Source organism: Manacus vitellinus, unplaced genomic scaffold, assembly GCF_001715985.3.
Source record: "Manacus vitellinus isolate BGI_N305 unplaced genomic scaffold, ASM171598v3 scaffold_9_pilon, whole genome shotgun sequence".
Classification (NCBI taxonomy): domain Eukaryota; kingdom Metazoa; phylum Chordata; class Aves; order Passeriformes; family Pipridae; genus Manacus; species Manacus vitellinus.
In genome coordinates this window covers 18,523,224-18,535,913 of record NW_021940917.1, presented here as the reverse complement: position 1 = coordinate 18,535,913, position 12,690 = coordinate 18,523,224, and the positions used below count along the sequence as shown (strand labels likewise).

The window sequence follows — 12,690 nt, the reverse complement described above, 5'->3', positions numbered from 1 at the left end:
AGCTTTAAATGTAGGAACATTTATTCACCCAGTAAAGCATAATTTTTGAGTGAGGTTTGCTAGACTGCATGTTTCACCAATTCAGACTGTAAAAAGAAAGGAAATGTCATTCAGCAGCCTATTTACCACCTACAATTAAATTCTTTCCCTCTTGTCCCCCTCTCTCTTTTCAACCTTTCAATTTCTGGCTGGCACATGCTATCACAGAGTCTCCTGCCTCTTCCTAAACACCAAACATGCAGCAAGCAGCCCCAGATCCAGCCTTTCATACTGTTTACACATTTGTTTATAATTATTCAGAAATATTAACGCAGGAATATAACTATTTTTCAGTCATGTAGGGAATACTGCATGCAAGCACAGCATTAGGCCTCAGAGAGTATCTGTGACACACACTTGTCCCACAGACTAACAGGGAAAAAATAAAACTGGAAGACTGAAGTAGTCAGTGTCGACTATTTGAACCTCCACACTGAATTTTGTGAAGGCATTGTGTTACAGAATTTCAATCGACAAAGGGAACAGGAAATCCAGAACGAAAATTCCCCACAGATGCAACCTTGCTAAATGTTCCTGGCATCGGGCAGTAGGTGTCACCACTTCCCATGCACACTGGAGCACAAACACTTCCATCAAAAACTGTGCTTAGGAGGTACAGGCAAAACTATAAGCAAAATCTCAACAGCAGTTATTCAGTACTTTTTTTTTTCTTTTACCTAACAAGGTACTGCAATTTCAAAAATACACTCTCATTTGGGTAGAGAACAGCCAGTCTTGCATTACTTGTTTTACATAAGAGTCATAAGAACCAATAATTCTATGAAATCCTCAGGATCATTTTTCATAAAGCATTTGGTATGACCTTCAGATGTAGATAGTTTGAAAATGCTGCATTATTAACAGATTAATATTACGGCCTAGCTAGGCACTGGGTAGCTCTACATGGTGGTTCATAGCATGTTTCTGAAAAAGAACAGTCCCTTCAGAAATTCTCCTCAGCTCCAGAACAGTGAATTCCAGCCCTCAGCCACCAAAACCTAACCAATAATTGGTGGTAATAGGGAACCAGAAGCCTGGTCATCAATGCCCAGGTTACATATTCCAGAAACAACACAACTTGATCAATGCATATTTTCTGGATGATATCAGTTTTTTGGTTGTTGGATTTTTTTAGGTTTGGTTGGGTGTTTTTTTTTTTTTTTTTTTTTTTGAAAAGGACATTATCAACCTAATTCCAGAGTTACAGAGTTAATAATTTCAAAGAGTTGAACATTTCCATATTGCTGAAAAACATCCAAACAGGACAGAGATTAAGTCATTGGGAAAAAGTTGTATCAAAAGTATGCATTAATTGATGACATAATGGTTAAAGAGGTTGGAATGACAACAGAGTACAGGAGAAAGGAGGGAGGGGGATGAGCTATAATAGCACAAGGAAAGCTCAGCACCTGGACTTTACCAGTCCCAGAATCCAATTACCATCTCAAGAACAGACAAAAAAACTCTCTGGGATTTCTGGCTTGCCAGAGACCTTAAGGCAATATCTTTAAGGCAATATCTTTAAGGAGTTAGAACTGACAAGCAACATTAAACTCCTTTTGGTTTAGTTATGCTGAAGTTGCAGAGTCAATTAGTGAGCTATATCTGGCCAGATGCAATAAGCTCCTGCTGGACTGAGTTAATTTGCTATATATTATGATAAACAGTGTGCTCTACTCCATGGATTCATTTCCTTGCTCTGCTTGTGTACATCAGAGTCACAGCTGCTAATGTCAGCCAACAGATCCAATGAAGAAAACCCATGCTGATGTACAGCCCATTAAAAGTCATTAAGATTTTGGATGCACATTTGTGTCTCTGTACAAAAAATATGTTCAGAGAAAGATTAAGCATAGCCAGAGCACAGGAAGGTCAACTCTTGTTTTATATAAACCAGCGTGAAGTCCAGACTCTGCCAGAATTATGCAATAAGAAAGGAAACTCAGGGGAAAAGCCACCCTACATTTTTCAAGACAATAAAAAATCAGTACTTTTTCACTATATCACAAATTAATTAAAAAAAAAATCTTATTTTGAATCCATCGTGTAAAAATCTCCAGTACAAACCAGAAGCCGTTAAAAAGTCAGCGGTCTGACATTTTACCTCATGACACAGAAAAAGCTTTTACGCATTGCTTTCACACATTACAGCAGATACTCATCTTCCTTGCTCCAAATTTTGCCAACTGCACAAGGTGGAAACGGGCTCACCTCCTCTAAACCTTAACACAAGGATGCCTTAGTCACTGACTGACGAAACTGGGAGGATGACGGTGCTATTTTTACCTAAACTGGATACTCTCAGTAATGTGGTTGGTTTTGGTTTTTTTTTTAAGGCTAAAGAAATGTGTAAGCTTACCAGTAATTCGGTTTTCAATTTCCCCTTGCATCTGGAGGGAGTCCACGTAAATGGTCCTGTTTCCGATGATTCGAGCACATGCAATCCCCCTGTACGGCTGACAGAACCCATCTTCGTGGTAATCTTCCCTGCAAAAGACATGTTAGGATTTTATATGCAAATGTCTAGCTGCCCCCAGTGTATTTTTACATAACATATTCTTATAAAAGTAGGAAAACTCAAAATACTGTAAATCTGAAGTCGTTCCATTCCCCGGGTGCAGCTTTCTCCCCCAATTCTCTCTACGCTACCTTAAAGTATTAATGAGGGACCCTGTAAATAGCTCATTACAGAAAGAAGTAAAACAAAACCTGAGATTAATTTAAAAATCATATATTACTAATAATTGGATTTGACAGATGAATCTATTAAAAAGCCTTTAGACTGAAACAGTAACATAGATCTTATTATATGTCCCTATGCAATTTTGGCATCCAGCTGTACACTGTAAAATTAGGCAGTTTGTTCTCTTCTCCCACTTCTTTCACCCATTCTTCATTTCCTGTAGTTGATAGCAGAAGAGATCTTGCCAAGCTTGAATTAAAACATGAAATAATTTTGAACTTTGAATTAGGTAAAGAGAATAAAAAGTAACCAAGGTCATAACCTCTTTTCTCTGTAGTGAGAGTCAGTGCCAAATTTCTCTTTCAACATATATTTTAATACAGTTTTCAATTCAATGAGGCTTTGGGCCTTTCACTCCCTTACATCAACACAAATATTTTGGCACGAAAGCCCTAGCCTAAAGGCTCAGTGGTTCAACACTTCATCCCCAAAGCCCTTGTAAATAATACAGAGCTGATCTGCAGATCATAAGTGTCAGAGAAATGAAAAGAGACTTCAGAGAGAGAGCATGCTCAGAGTCAATATCCAGTATTCCCTGTGCTTCCTCTGTACTAGGATTCACTAGCCTGATGGATTCACATTATGTCATTTACTGCATGATGGGCAAAAAGTAGGTATAAAACATAATCTAGAAAACCGTGACTCCAGAGCACGGCATCTAAAAATGTAATCAGCTTCTGCAACTGAACTGTTTGAAAGCCTGAGATACCTCTGCAATACCAGCAATTTTTCAAGTATGACTTCAGTACTCCTCTGCACTTTGTACTTTTGTTACCTTTGGGTATCAACACCTCTTCTGGCCACCCATGTTTCCACGCCTCTTACAAATACCAGTATTTCTTAAAGTGTAAACTCTCTGGCAGGGGAAGGTTGAGCAGTATTGTCTGTACAGCGCAGCCAAAAGTTGGAAGCACTGACCACCTTTACTCTTCCTGTACTCCCAAGAAAGGCAATGATACTCTATCCATCACATAAACTGCTAGATAAACCATGGTGATACTAAGTGCCTCATGCAGTTGTTATGCAGATCTGGCCTTTATTTCCTACCAGAATATGATTGTTAAATATTCATAAAGCAACATTTTGTCTACAAACCCTGAAACAAGTTCTGTTTCCACAAAGATATGTAAGTTTTTGATTATGGTGGATGAAGTAGAGGAGTCGTCTTAGGATCAACTACTCCCTGCAGTAACATTCTTTCATTCTTAAAATCTGTTATTTTGCAACAATTGCATCGTGCCAGAAGTTACAAAAATCAAAACATCAAAACATTTTTTCTGTGTCTGTTTTATGATCCTTGACCACCTCAATAGGAAGTCAGCAATTCCCACAAGGATCTGAATGAATATGAAACCTCCAGTTGACCTCTTTCCCAAAAGTAAATTCATACCCTTGTCCTGCAGAACAAAGTCTGCAATGAAAGACTGCAAATTCAGTAATGTCTTACTGAAACTGTATCTCACACTTCAACTCTCAGTTCAGGGTTCTCTTGCCAGCATTAAAAAAAAAAAAAAAAAAAAGAAGCACTCAAAACAGCATGGGTTTGGTGACAAAAGCAGTGTGATCTCTTACTTAGTTTATTTATTTCTGTCAGGAACTTCTAAACACAGCTTCGATACTATAAATACACACATATGTTCCCCGCTCCCATGTTATAGTCAACTGCTGATTAAACTGAACTGGATATGACCATTACCATGGACACAAGCAAAAGTAAACAGTAACCTGATGTCAGTTACTCTGACAAAAGCTGGGCTGTTACTCTACATGCATCTTCCTCAGGCCAGGAAACTCAGTGAACGCCGTTTGACTAGTACTACTGCCGAGAGGACAAAACTACGTTAGTCTTCTGAATAAAATATTTGATTTCAACAAAGCTGCAGAAGTGGCAGCACTAAGAGTCTCCTTACAGAGTACTCTGTTCTTCAGCTACAAGTACACTTGGCACACAGCAAAAAATCTGCAGCGAAAAGCAACTGGGGGGGAATCTGATAAAATAGCACAGGAGCAGCATCATGCTCAGTTCAAACAGGAGCCTTTGGAACCATGTGCAGCTTTGATTCACGCTCCAAAACATATGCCAGCAATTCAGTTGCTGATCAGAGAAATAATTAAAAGCTGCTGAAAATAGGCAGAAATACCGACTCTTCAATTTCCTGCTGCTTGAGCTATAAAATCTGCTCTGATCAAGAACCCTGGTGAAAGCAGAAATCTGACTCCACAAAAAGAATCCAGAAGAGTTCACCTTGTTCCACTTGCAGAAATCTTACAAGCTAACCACCACAGGTAATTTCTCACATTTGTTCTTTAACTTCTGAACGTTTCAAGGCAGCACCATTTTTTTTACCTAGTGAATTTTCTTCCATTTTTATAGGGTTTTGGGTTTGTTTTTTTCAAAATAGAGTCAGACCCACCCGAAGTGTTGATTTTTTTTTTTTTTTGCACCTTTGCTGGAAGGTGGCCCCAAAGGCAGTGCATCTGGAAACTGAATTTTCTCAGCATTCAGCTAGAGTGGAGGGAAGGTATATACTCTTACTGAAGGAACTCTCATCCCGATTACTTGTCATATGTTTGACCAGAGTTTGGATTTAAAAATAAAATTGTAAAGAATCTGACTTAACAGACCCTCTATTCCTAAAACCCCAACTTTCATTGCTTAGTATGAATGCCATTAGTTTTCCAGGCCCAGAAGGTGATCTGCCAGCACAATAAAGTTAAGAACTAGGCTTTCTGACATAAAACTAAAGCAGAGGAATCTTCTATCTCTGTTACACAAAAGTAAAACTGAAACACTGATACTTCTTTTATGTACAACATGGAATTTGATTGGGTTTACCAGGTCTGGGAACATCTTGAAGAATGAAGTACTGATAAGCATTTACAGGTTCCTTATCACACATGCACTGCAACACCTGATTAAATACAGTCTGCCTTCAGGCCTGTGGGCAGAAGAAGTCTGTATGAAATAGATAATTAACCAAACAGTGTAGAAGAAAGATGCAGGTTCAGTGATACAGTGCCACTTCTCCCACTGACAGGAATCATAACTTGCAGGGATGTCTGGCTCTGTAAAGGAGAAATTGGAAGAACCAGGTGCCTCTGAACAGGAATAAAAGCATGCATGAATAGGAAACTCTCTAGATGGAGGTCATGGAACACTCCCATAAGGCAGATATCTACTCTAGAGGTATATAAAGAGATTTCTAGGTGTCAGAGGAAAAAACATCGTTAACATCACCACCCCCACCCTCGTATTAAGCATTACTTTAATTTCACATGTGACACAGAAAGAACACTGAACAAAACACTACAAAAGAAAATATCTAGGAAACAAAGAGGCTGTTCCTCACCGAAAGCCTGAAATACTGAAAGAATACATCTGGGCACAATACACTGTATCCTATCTGTGTTGCACCACCTATTGTTTGCAACTGTCACAGCTGAACAGACCAGAGGGCATATGAAACAAAAAAGTTTCTCAGTAAAACAAAGGCCACCATGGAAACTCTTCGAAACTACAATCACCTCGTGAAACACTCAAGTCTGATGAGAGTTTTAAGTACATATTTAGTGCCCCTAGTAAGTGCAAACCTTGTGGTTTTGCAGAAGAATAAACACGTGAAGACCTAACAATTTCTAGCAAGGGTTCACAAAGGGAATTCTGAAAGCAGAATTGAGAGGTATCCACATATTCATGTGCTAGTGAGACATCTTTATTCTGATTGCATACCACAAGTTTTGCTTACAAAGACAGCAGAAACTTGTAAGTTAAGTCTACTATCCTGAAAATAGAAGAGACACAACAATGCAGCAGCCATAAAAAGAAACTCAGAAATCCTCCAGAAAACTCAGAGGGAATTTTGATTGAATACATCGGAAAAAAAATCTCATTTAATAATACCCTACCAACCTACCCTAGCATTTATATGGAAGGACACATCCTCAGCCTACAATTTAGCAGAGAAAACAATGCTAAACAAATTCATAGAACATAACAGGATATTCCAGAGCTTAGCTTTTAAAAGGTAGTAGAAACTTTGTTACAGCAGTTTCCCACAGGCAAGTTGACTGCAATTAAAATTTCCAATAAATTTTCCCACAACAAATAACAAATCCAAAGTTTTAACCCTCTTTCCTGTTGTCCAGGGATTAAACAGTTTTAGTTAAGAACTGTTAAATACTGAGAATATTAGGACTCCGCCTCATATTTCATTACAACTGAAATGGCAAAGGAAGGACAATTGCACAGAAAACCACAATTAGACTGTGATAGATCAGTGAAAGGAAAAATTATTTATGTCATCCTATTTGCTATGGGTAGAGAAATACAACTTTTGGTATACGGTCACTCATCTTGTGGAAAAGTCTCGGGATTTTTGATAGTTACAACTTGAAAACTGATGTCAGAAGCTTTGTGAAGACAATAATTATGACTGACGGAAAGATCAGAGGGAAAAGGGCAGGCATCGTTTTTTCACATTATGAGTTTACTTAGCCCAGTGTGTAGCTACTTCGTAAACAGAAAGCACACAAGTTAAATGACCTGCAATGCAACAAGAATAAAGGAGTAACTGGTTTATGTTTAATCGAAGAAAGGCAAATCACTCTGACTTGTGGGAAGGGCATTAAAAAGAGTCGCAGTAAAAAAATCAGGAGCTTCATTTTTTTTAATATGTGTATGTATTCATGGTTTGTTTATACCGAATCTCAAAATCAGGACCTCTTATAATGTTGCACTACAGCTGTTGTAATTTGTTACCCTTACTCTTGACATGATCATATCATAGTGCAGGGGAGCAAACTCTATTCAAAAGAGGATAACTTTTCAATGGCTAAAATGAGTTTACGTCTCCAGATATTCCCAAAGAAACAGGTCACCGACAAGATCTGAGAGAAGAGAAAGGTGCTGCTTTTTTCATATACTGTATCACATCTATAAAATTTGCCTCTTGTCAAAAACGTAGTAAATATATATTAATGTTACTGTAGAAAAACACTTGTTACTTTCTGGTCAGGTTTGTCTTCAGAGAAAACATCAAATAAAACACTCAATTCCTTGTTTCACCATGAAGTAAAATTCATCAGGAGGGTTGCCTTTTAAAGTAATAGTTACAATGGGCTATAAAATTGCTCTTTCTCATAGGCCTCCCATAGTGCACAGAACGTCAACAGAAGTTTTACTGCTGACATTCATGGCAACGGGACTGGGGTATAAATAATTGACAGAGGAAAAGAATGGAATATTTTAAAATAAGTATGGCTTGACCTATTAGTATCCACTGAAAGGCTGGGCTAATGCCAGCTGCTTCTGATGCCATCCATAATTTCTGCCCATATAGGCCAGAAATTCAGCAACTCACACAAACAGGTTGGAGATTTTAGCATAGTTTCCAAATCCCAGGTGTACAGGAAAACCTCAAAAAATCCCAAAACCCACCAACCAAAAATCACCAAAAACTCCACACGGGCACACCTGTGCCCTGCCTGCTGAAGCCAAGATGTGAAAGGATGGTAGAGACAACTTGGCTGCTTCACTGGGGCCCTGCCTGCAGGGAGACTACCCTGCACCCACATCATGGGACACAGCCACAGGCTTCCTGCCCTGCCTGTATCCATTCTCTGAACAAACAATTCTGGCCATAGGTTTCTGCAAATAACCCACCTTTCCGGCACTTAAAATCATTGTTTACACATCTTCACCTGTGTCTAAAGATCAGTGCCCCTGGCATATCAGGGAACACACATCGATGCAGTTAACATCTCAAAGAGAGACTTAGAGTAGTACAGTACAAGAGGGGTATAAAACTTTTCCTATACACTAAGGGAGTGCAAAAAATACTATCAGAAAAGAAGGCGTTTAGTGTTAAAAAGTAAACTAACAAGCAGGGGAATTTGTATAAATAGTCATAGCTCAGTTGAAATCAATGGACCTATGACAATTTACACTCACCATGGATATGACCCGTGACTTCTGCTACCAGATGCTCATTGAGTGTAGCAATAGACCCAAAAAGCAAGATACAAGCATGCAACTTAGCTGAATATTTCTTGCTTTTTATCTGAAAACTATACATCACAGAATCCTTAAAAAAATTCACTGAAATCACAATTACTGAACAGAGCAATTGTGTTGCATTTGACTGGAATATTTATCTACTAGCTACTAAAAAAAGTACACTGTGAACTGAAACTCCAGACTCAATGTTTAAGATCAGTAAAAATACCCCACTTGACCTTTATTCTACTGGTTATATTAAATGATGATTTTTTTTCATATTAATCATAGGATTTGAGGCAGCATTTTAGGTAATAGATAGGGTAAGTAATTGTAATGTCATTTGTAAAAAAACAGCTACAAATGGACTTAGTGTTTGTGGCAATCTAAAGAAAAGTCGCTTGTTTGTCAAATGGCAACTTGAAACTTTACAACAACCTAATTTTTAGACTATTGAAATTATTTCTGCAAAGGGTTATAAAATCAGTATTTTTAAATACAAAACTCAGACTCCAAAGCCTATCTCTAAAGCATAGTCCAAATAATGCTTTAAACATATATTCTGATGCTACTGTGAAAGGAGGATTCTTTTAATACAAAGTATTTAAAAACCATTTAAACACAAAAAGGGGAGAGAAGATCAGTAGGGTTTAACCATGTACCTTCACTGAATCATGACCCAAATTGTACTCACTCATCAGTAGGCATTGCCTTAGATGGTGTCAGCACTCTTAGCTGAGCTGTGTCCTTGATAAAAGACACCACCATTCAATAATTTAAGTGGATAAAACCAAGAGAAAATGGCATTGCCTTTGTTTCTTTCACAAAACTAATCCTCCCTCACTCCCAACAAGAAAAGCACCCAGCCCTCACAGGCAAACGTGTATGAAAGAACTGAACACATAAAACTGCTTGGAATGCTCATTAGATAGCACTCCCTGCTGCTGTGGTTTGATGGCATCACATGCATTCACATATTTGTTACTGCTTCCCAAGTTTAGAAAAGCTTTCAGTGTACCAAAAAATGCTGCAGTTCCCAAGAACAGCAATCACCTACAGACATACAGGTGGCAGAATGGCTTTTACTACACTAAGATGGGTAAAACAGTCAAAGAAGAAAAACTAAACAGCATATCAATGTCCTGAGCTTCTGCACAAAAAAGGATTGTTCCTAGACGTATAACCAGCCACAATCCTCTGGTTACCACATGCAACTTCAAACAGATTATCTTATATTCTGCCAATAACATTCTAACTTTCTCGAAGGACATTTTCGTAAATTCTCCCTCTGCTTTCATAGGTGTCAGCACGTTGGGATGAAATCTTGAAATCAAGTGAGTCAGCTGGCAATCCAAGGAAGGTTGCAGGTCTGTTTCGCTGAGTGTCAGATATTTTTAACAGAAACATCTCTGTTGCAACCACGGATACTGGAAAATTGAGAAAAAAGCCTTCAGAAAAAATAATTTCAACATATGGGAACGTGAACCTTGCCATGCAGCATTCCAGCTTCTCACTCACCAAAGAAACCATTATGAGGTCCCCTCTCCACCCATTTTTTGTTGGTGTTTTGTTGTTTTTTTTTTAGGGCACGTTACTCCTCTCAGTGTGTTATGGCTGTGTAATAAATTGTCTTTTTCTGATACCTCCAAGGAAAGTCAGCAGGACCAGCAGACCCTCATTGAAAAGCCTCTAACAAGCAGGGAAGGAGGGAGGGGTGGGTGTCAGGGCTCACCAAGGGGACTGGTCTGGGAACTGGGGTCCCCTCTGACCCCTGGGAGTGGGTGGGCAAAGGGCAGCTCACCTCCCAACGGGCTGCTCTGACCTTCCCTAGTGTGAAGCTCACCCCACTCTACAAATGCCACCTGGGCCTAACCTGATATGGTCATTTTAAAAAAAAAAAAATCGTGTAAGTTTTCAGGTGGATGCTAGTGCATTGTAATTTACCTACAGAGACAGACTTTACACATGAATAAAAATTTTACATTATTGTTTAGCTGATTTAAAGCCTCCGATGGGATTTCATATGTACGCCAAGAAGACAGGTAGGAGGTAGGAAGTCTTGAGAGAAAAGAAGACAATGAAAACATGGTCAAAAATAACCAGTTATACAAATCCAGAGAGAAGGGGAGGTTACAAGAAAGACAAAAGGGATAATTTAAAATAGAAAAATGAAATCTCATGTAAGTGCCCTAAGGTTTCCATTTTGTTTTTTTTTTCTTGAATGATGGGAAATACAAGCCTTCTACCAAAGTGCTTCCTGGCTTTTTAGTAGAGGTTAAAAAGTTAAGATATTTTTGCACCAAAAAAAAAAAATTTGTTTTCAGAATTAAAAATATTTTAACCAACCATGCCATTACAAATGTGGTCACTTATGTAAGAATCTGAGCAAATGAAAAAAAATGAAAAAAACTGTACTGGCATTTTTCCCTCCCCTTCTTTCTTCTGTTTTTTTAAACAAAACAAATGTGACTTTTCTATTTCAGTTACCACAGCCATTATACATCTGGTAGCAGAGAGCTTTGTAAAATAGCCAGAAGTTATCACAGCATCAGCTATAAATTGGTTACATAACTATATCCAAGTATTCATCTTCAAAGTCTTTTGCAGAGCATTTTTATTAAATCTACTGAAACACTGATACTTATAACCATATAACATTGAAGTGTCAGCGTTTCAGACTTAAGAAAAAATTAGCCTATTCCATTTATCTGAAAAAATCTTTAAAAACATCTAAGCGACAATAACAAATACTTGTTAGCTTCTCTGTTACTTTTTATGGATGCAATATGAACTAATTCTAGGCAATGTTGCAGAAAGTTACAGTTTGTGAATACTTCCCAATGTTAGAGACTATCTTCATAGCTGCTCTTTACTTCTTAGAACTTATCTGAGCTGCAGTGTTCCACAGTCCAAAGATAATTTTTAAATTATTTTTTTTTTTTAGTTCTAAACAAGCGGTCAGATGTTTCAAAAGATGAGGCCAGAGAATTTTTCAATATTTCATTTCTCTTTGGGGAGGGGGGAGGGAAGTGAAGGTACTTCAATGCATCCAGAGGAGGACAACAAAGCTGTTGGAAGGGCTCGAAGGAATGTACAAAGAGGAGCAGCTGAGGACTCTGAATTTGGCTACGTTTGGGGAGAAGGACACTGAGTGTGACCTGACCACTCTCTACAGCTTTCTCAGGATGGGAGGAGGAGAGGGAAGTGCTGGTCTGTTCTTCCTGGGATCCAGCTACAGGACATGTGGGAATGGTTCAAAGCTGCATCAGGGTAGGTTCAGACCGAAGGTTAGGAACCATTTCCTTGCCAGCAGGGTGGTCAAACTGCAACAGGCTCCCCAAAGAGGTGGTTGATGTCCCATGCCTGTCAGTGCCTTAAAGACAGGCCCCCCTAATAACAGGCTTTAACTTTTGCCAACCATGGAGTGATCAAGAAGTCGGACTAAATGATTCTTGTAGTTCCCTGCCAATTGGAGCTACTGTATTGTACTGTATTTATATTCTAATGCATTCTTTCCTATTCCTTCTCTTTACCCCTCTATCATTGTTTTGCAATCTGGAACTACTACGCTGTCGTTAGGAAGGAAAAAAACGGAGGTTTGTCCACATAATTTTGCAAAACTGAGTCAGAATAAAGTATAAGGGTTTCTATGTGCAGGTCAGCCTGCGGAACTAAGGAGACACCTCCCAGCATGAAGAATGGTATGGTGAGGCAGGAGTAAACACCCCTTCTGGCCTGCAAATTGAACTGTTAGAAAAACTTGGGGAGGAGGGAAGTATGTGTATGTGTGTGCACACTTATTCATAAAAGCAAAGATTATGAGGTATATCACCCTTTTTGTCCCACCTAGAGTAATCCTTTTCCTCTCCTATGTCATCAGAGTGAACAAAATGAGAAATGGAAGACCTATGAA

The 12,690-nt window shown here is 38.6% G+C and overlaps 1 protein-coding gene across 1 annotated transcript in view; it reads right to left on the bottom strand.

Moving 5' to 3' along the window:
- The window catches only part of ROR2 (receptor tyrosine kinase like orphan receptor 2), a 43,496-nt gene that overhangs the window by 8,992 nt on the left and 21,814 nt on the right, over positions 1–12,690 (bottom strand). Inside the window, exon 4 of the mRNA XM_018086205.2 lies at positions 2,399–2,526. Coding sequence (XP_017941694.1) covers positions 2,399–2,526 — 128 coding nt within the window. The remainder of the gene's footprint in view (positions 1–2,398; positions 2,527–12,690) is intronic.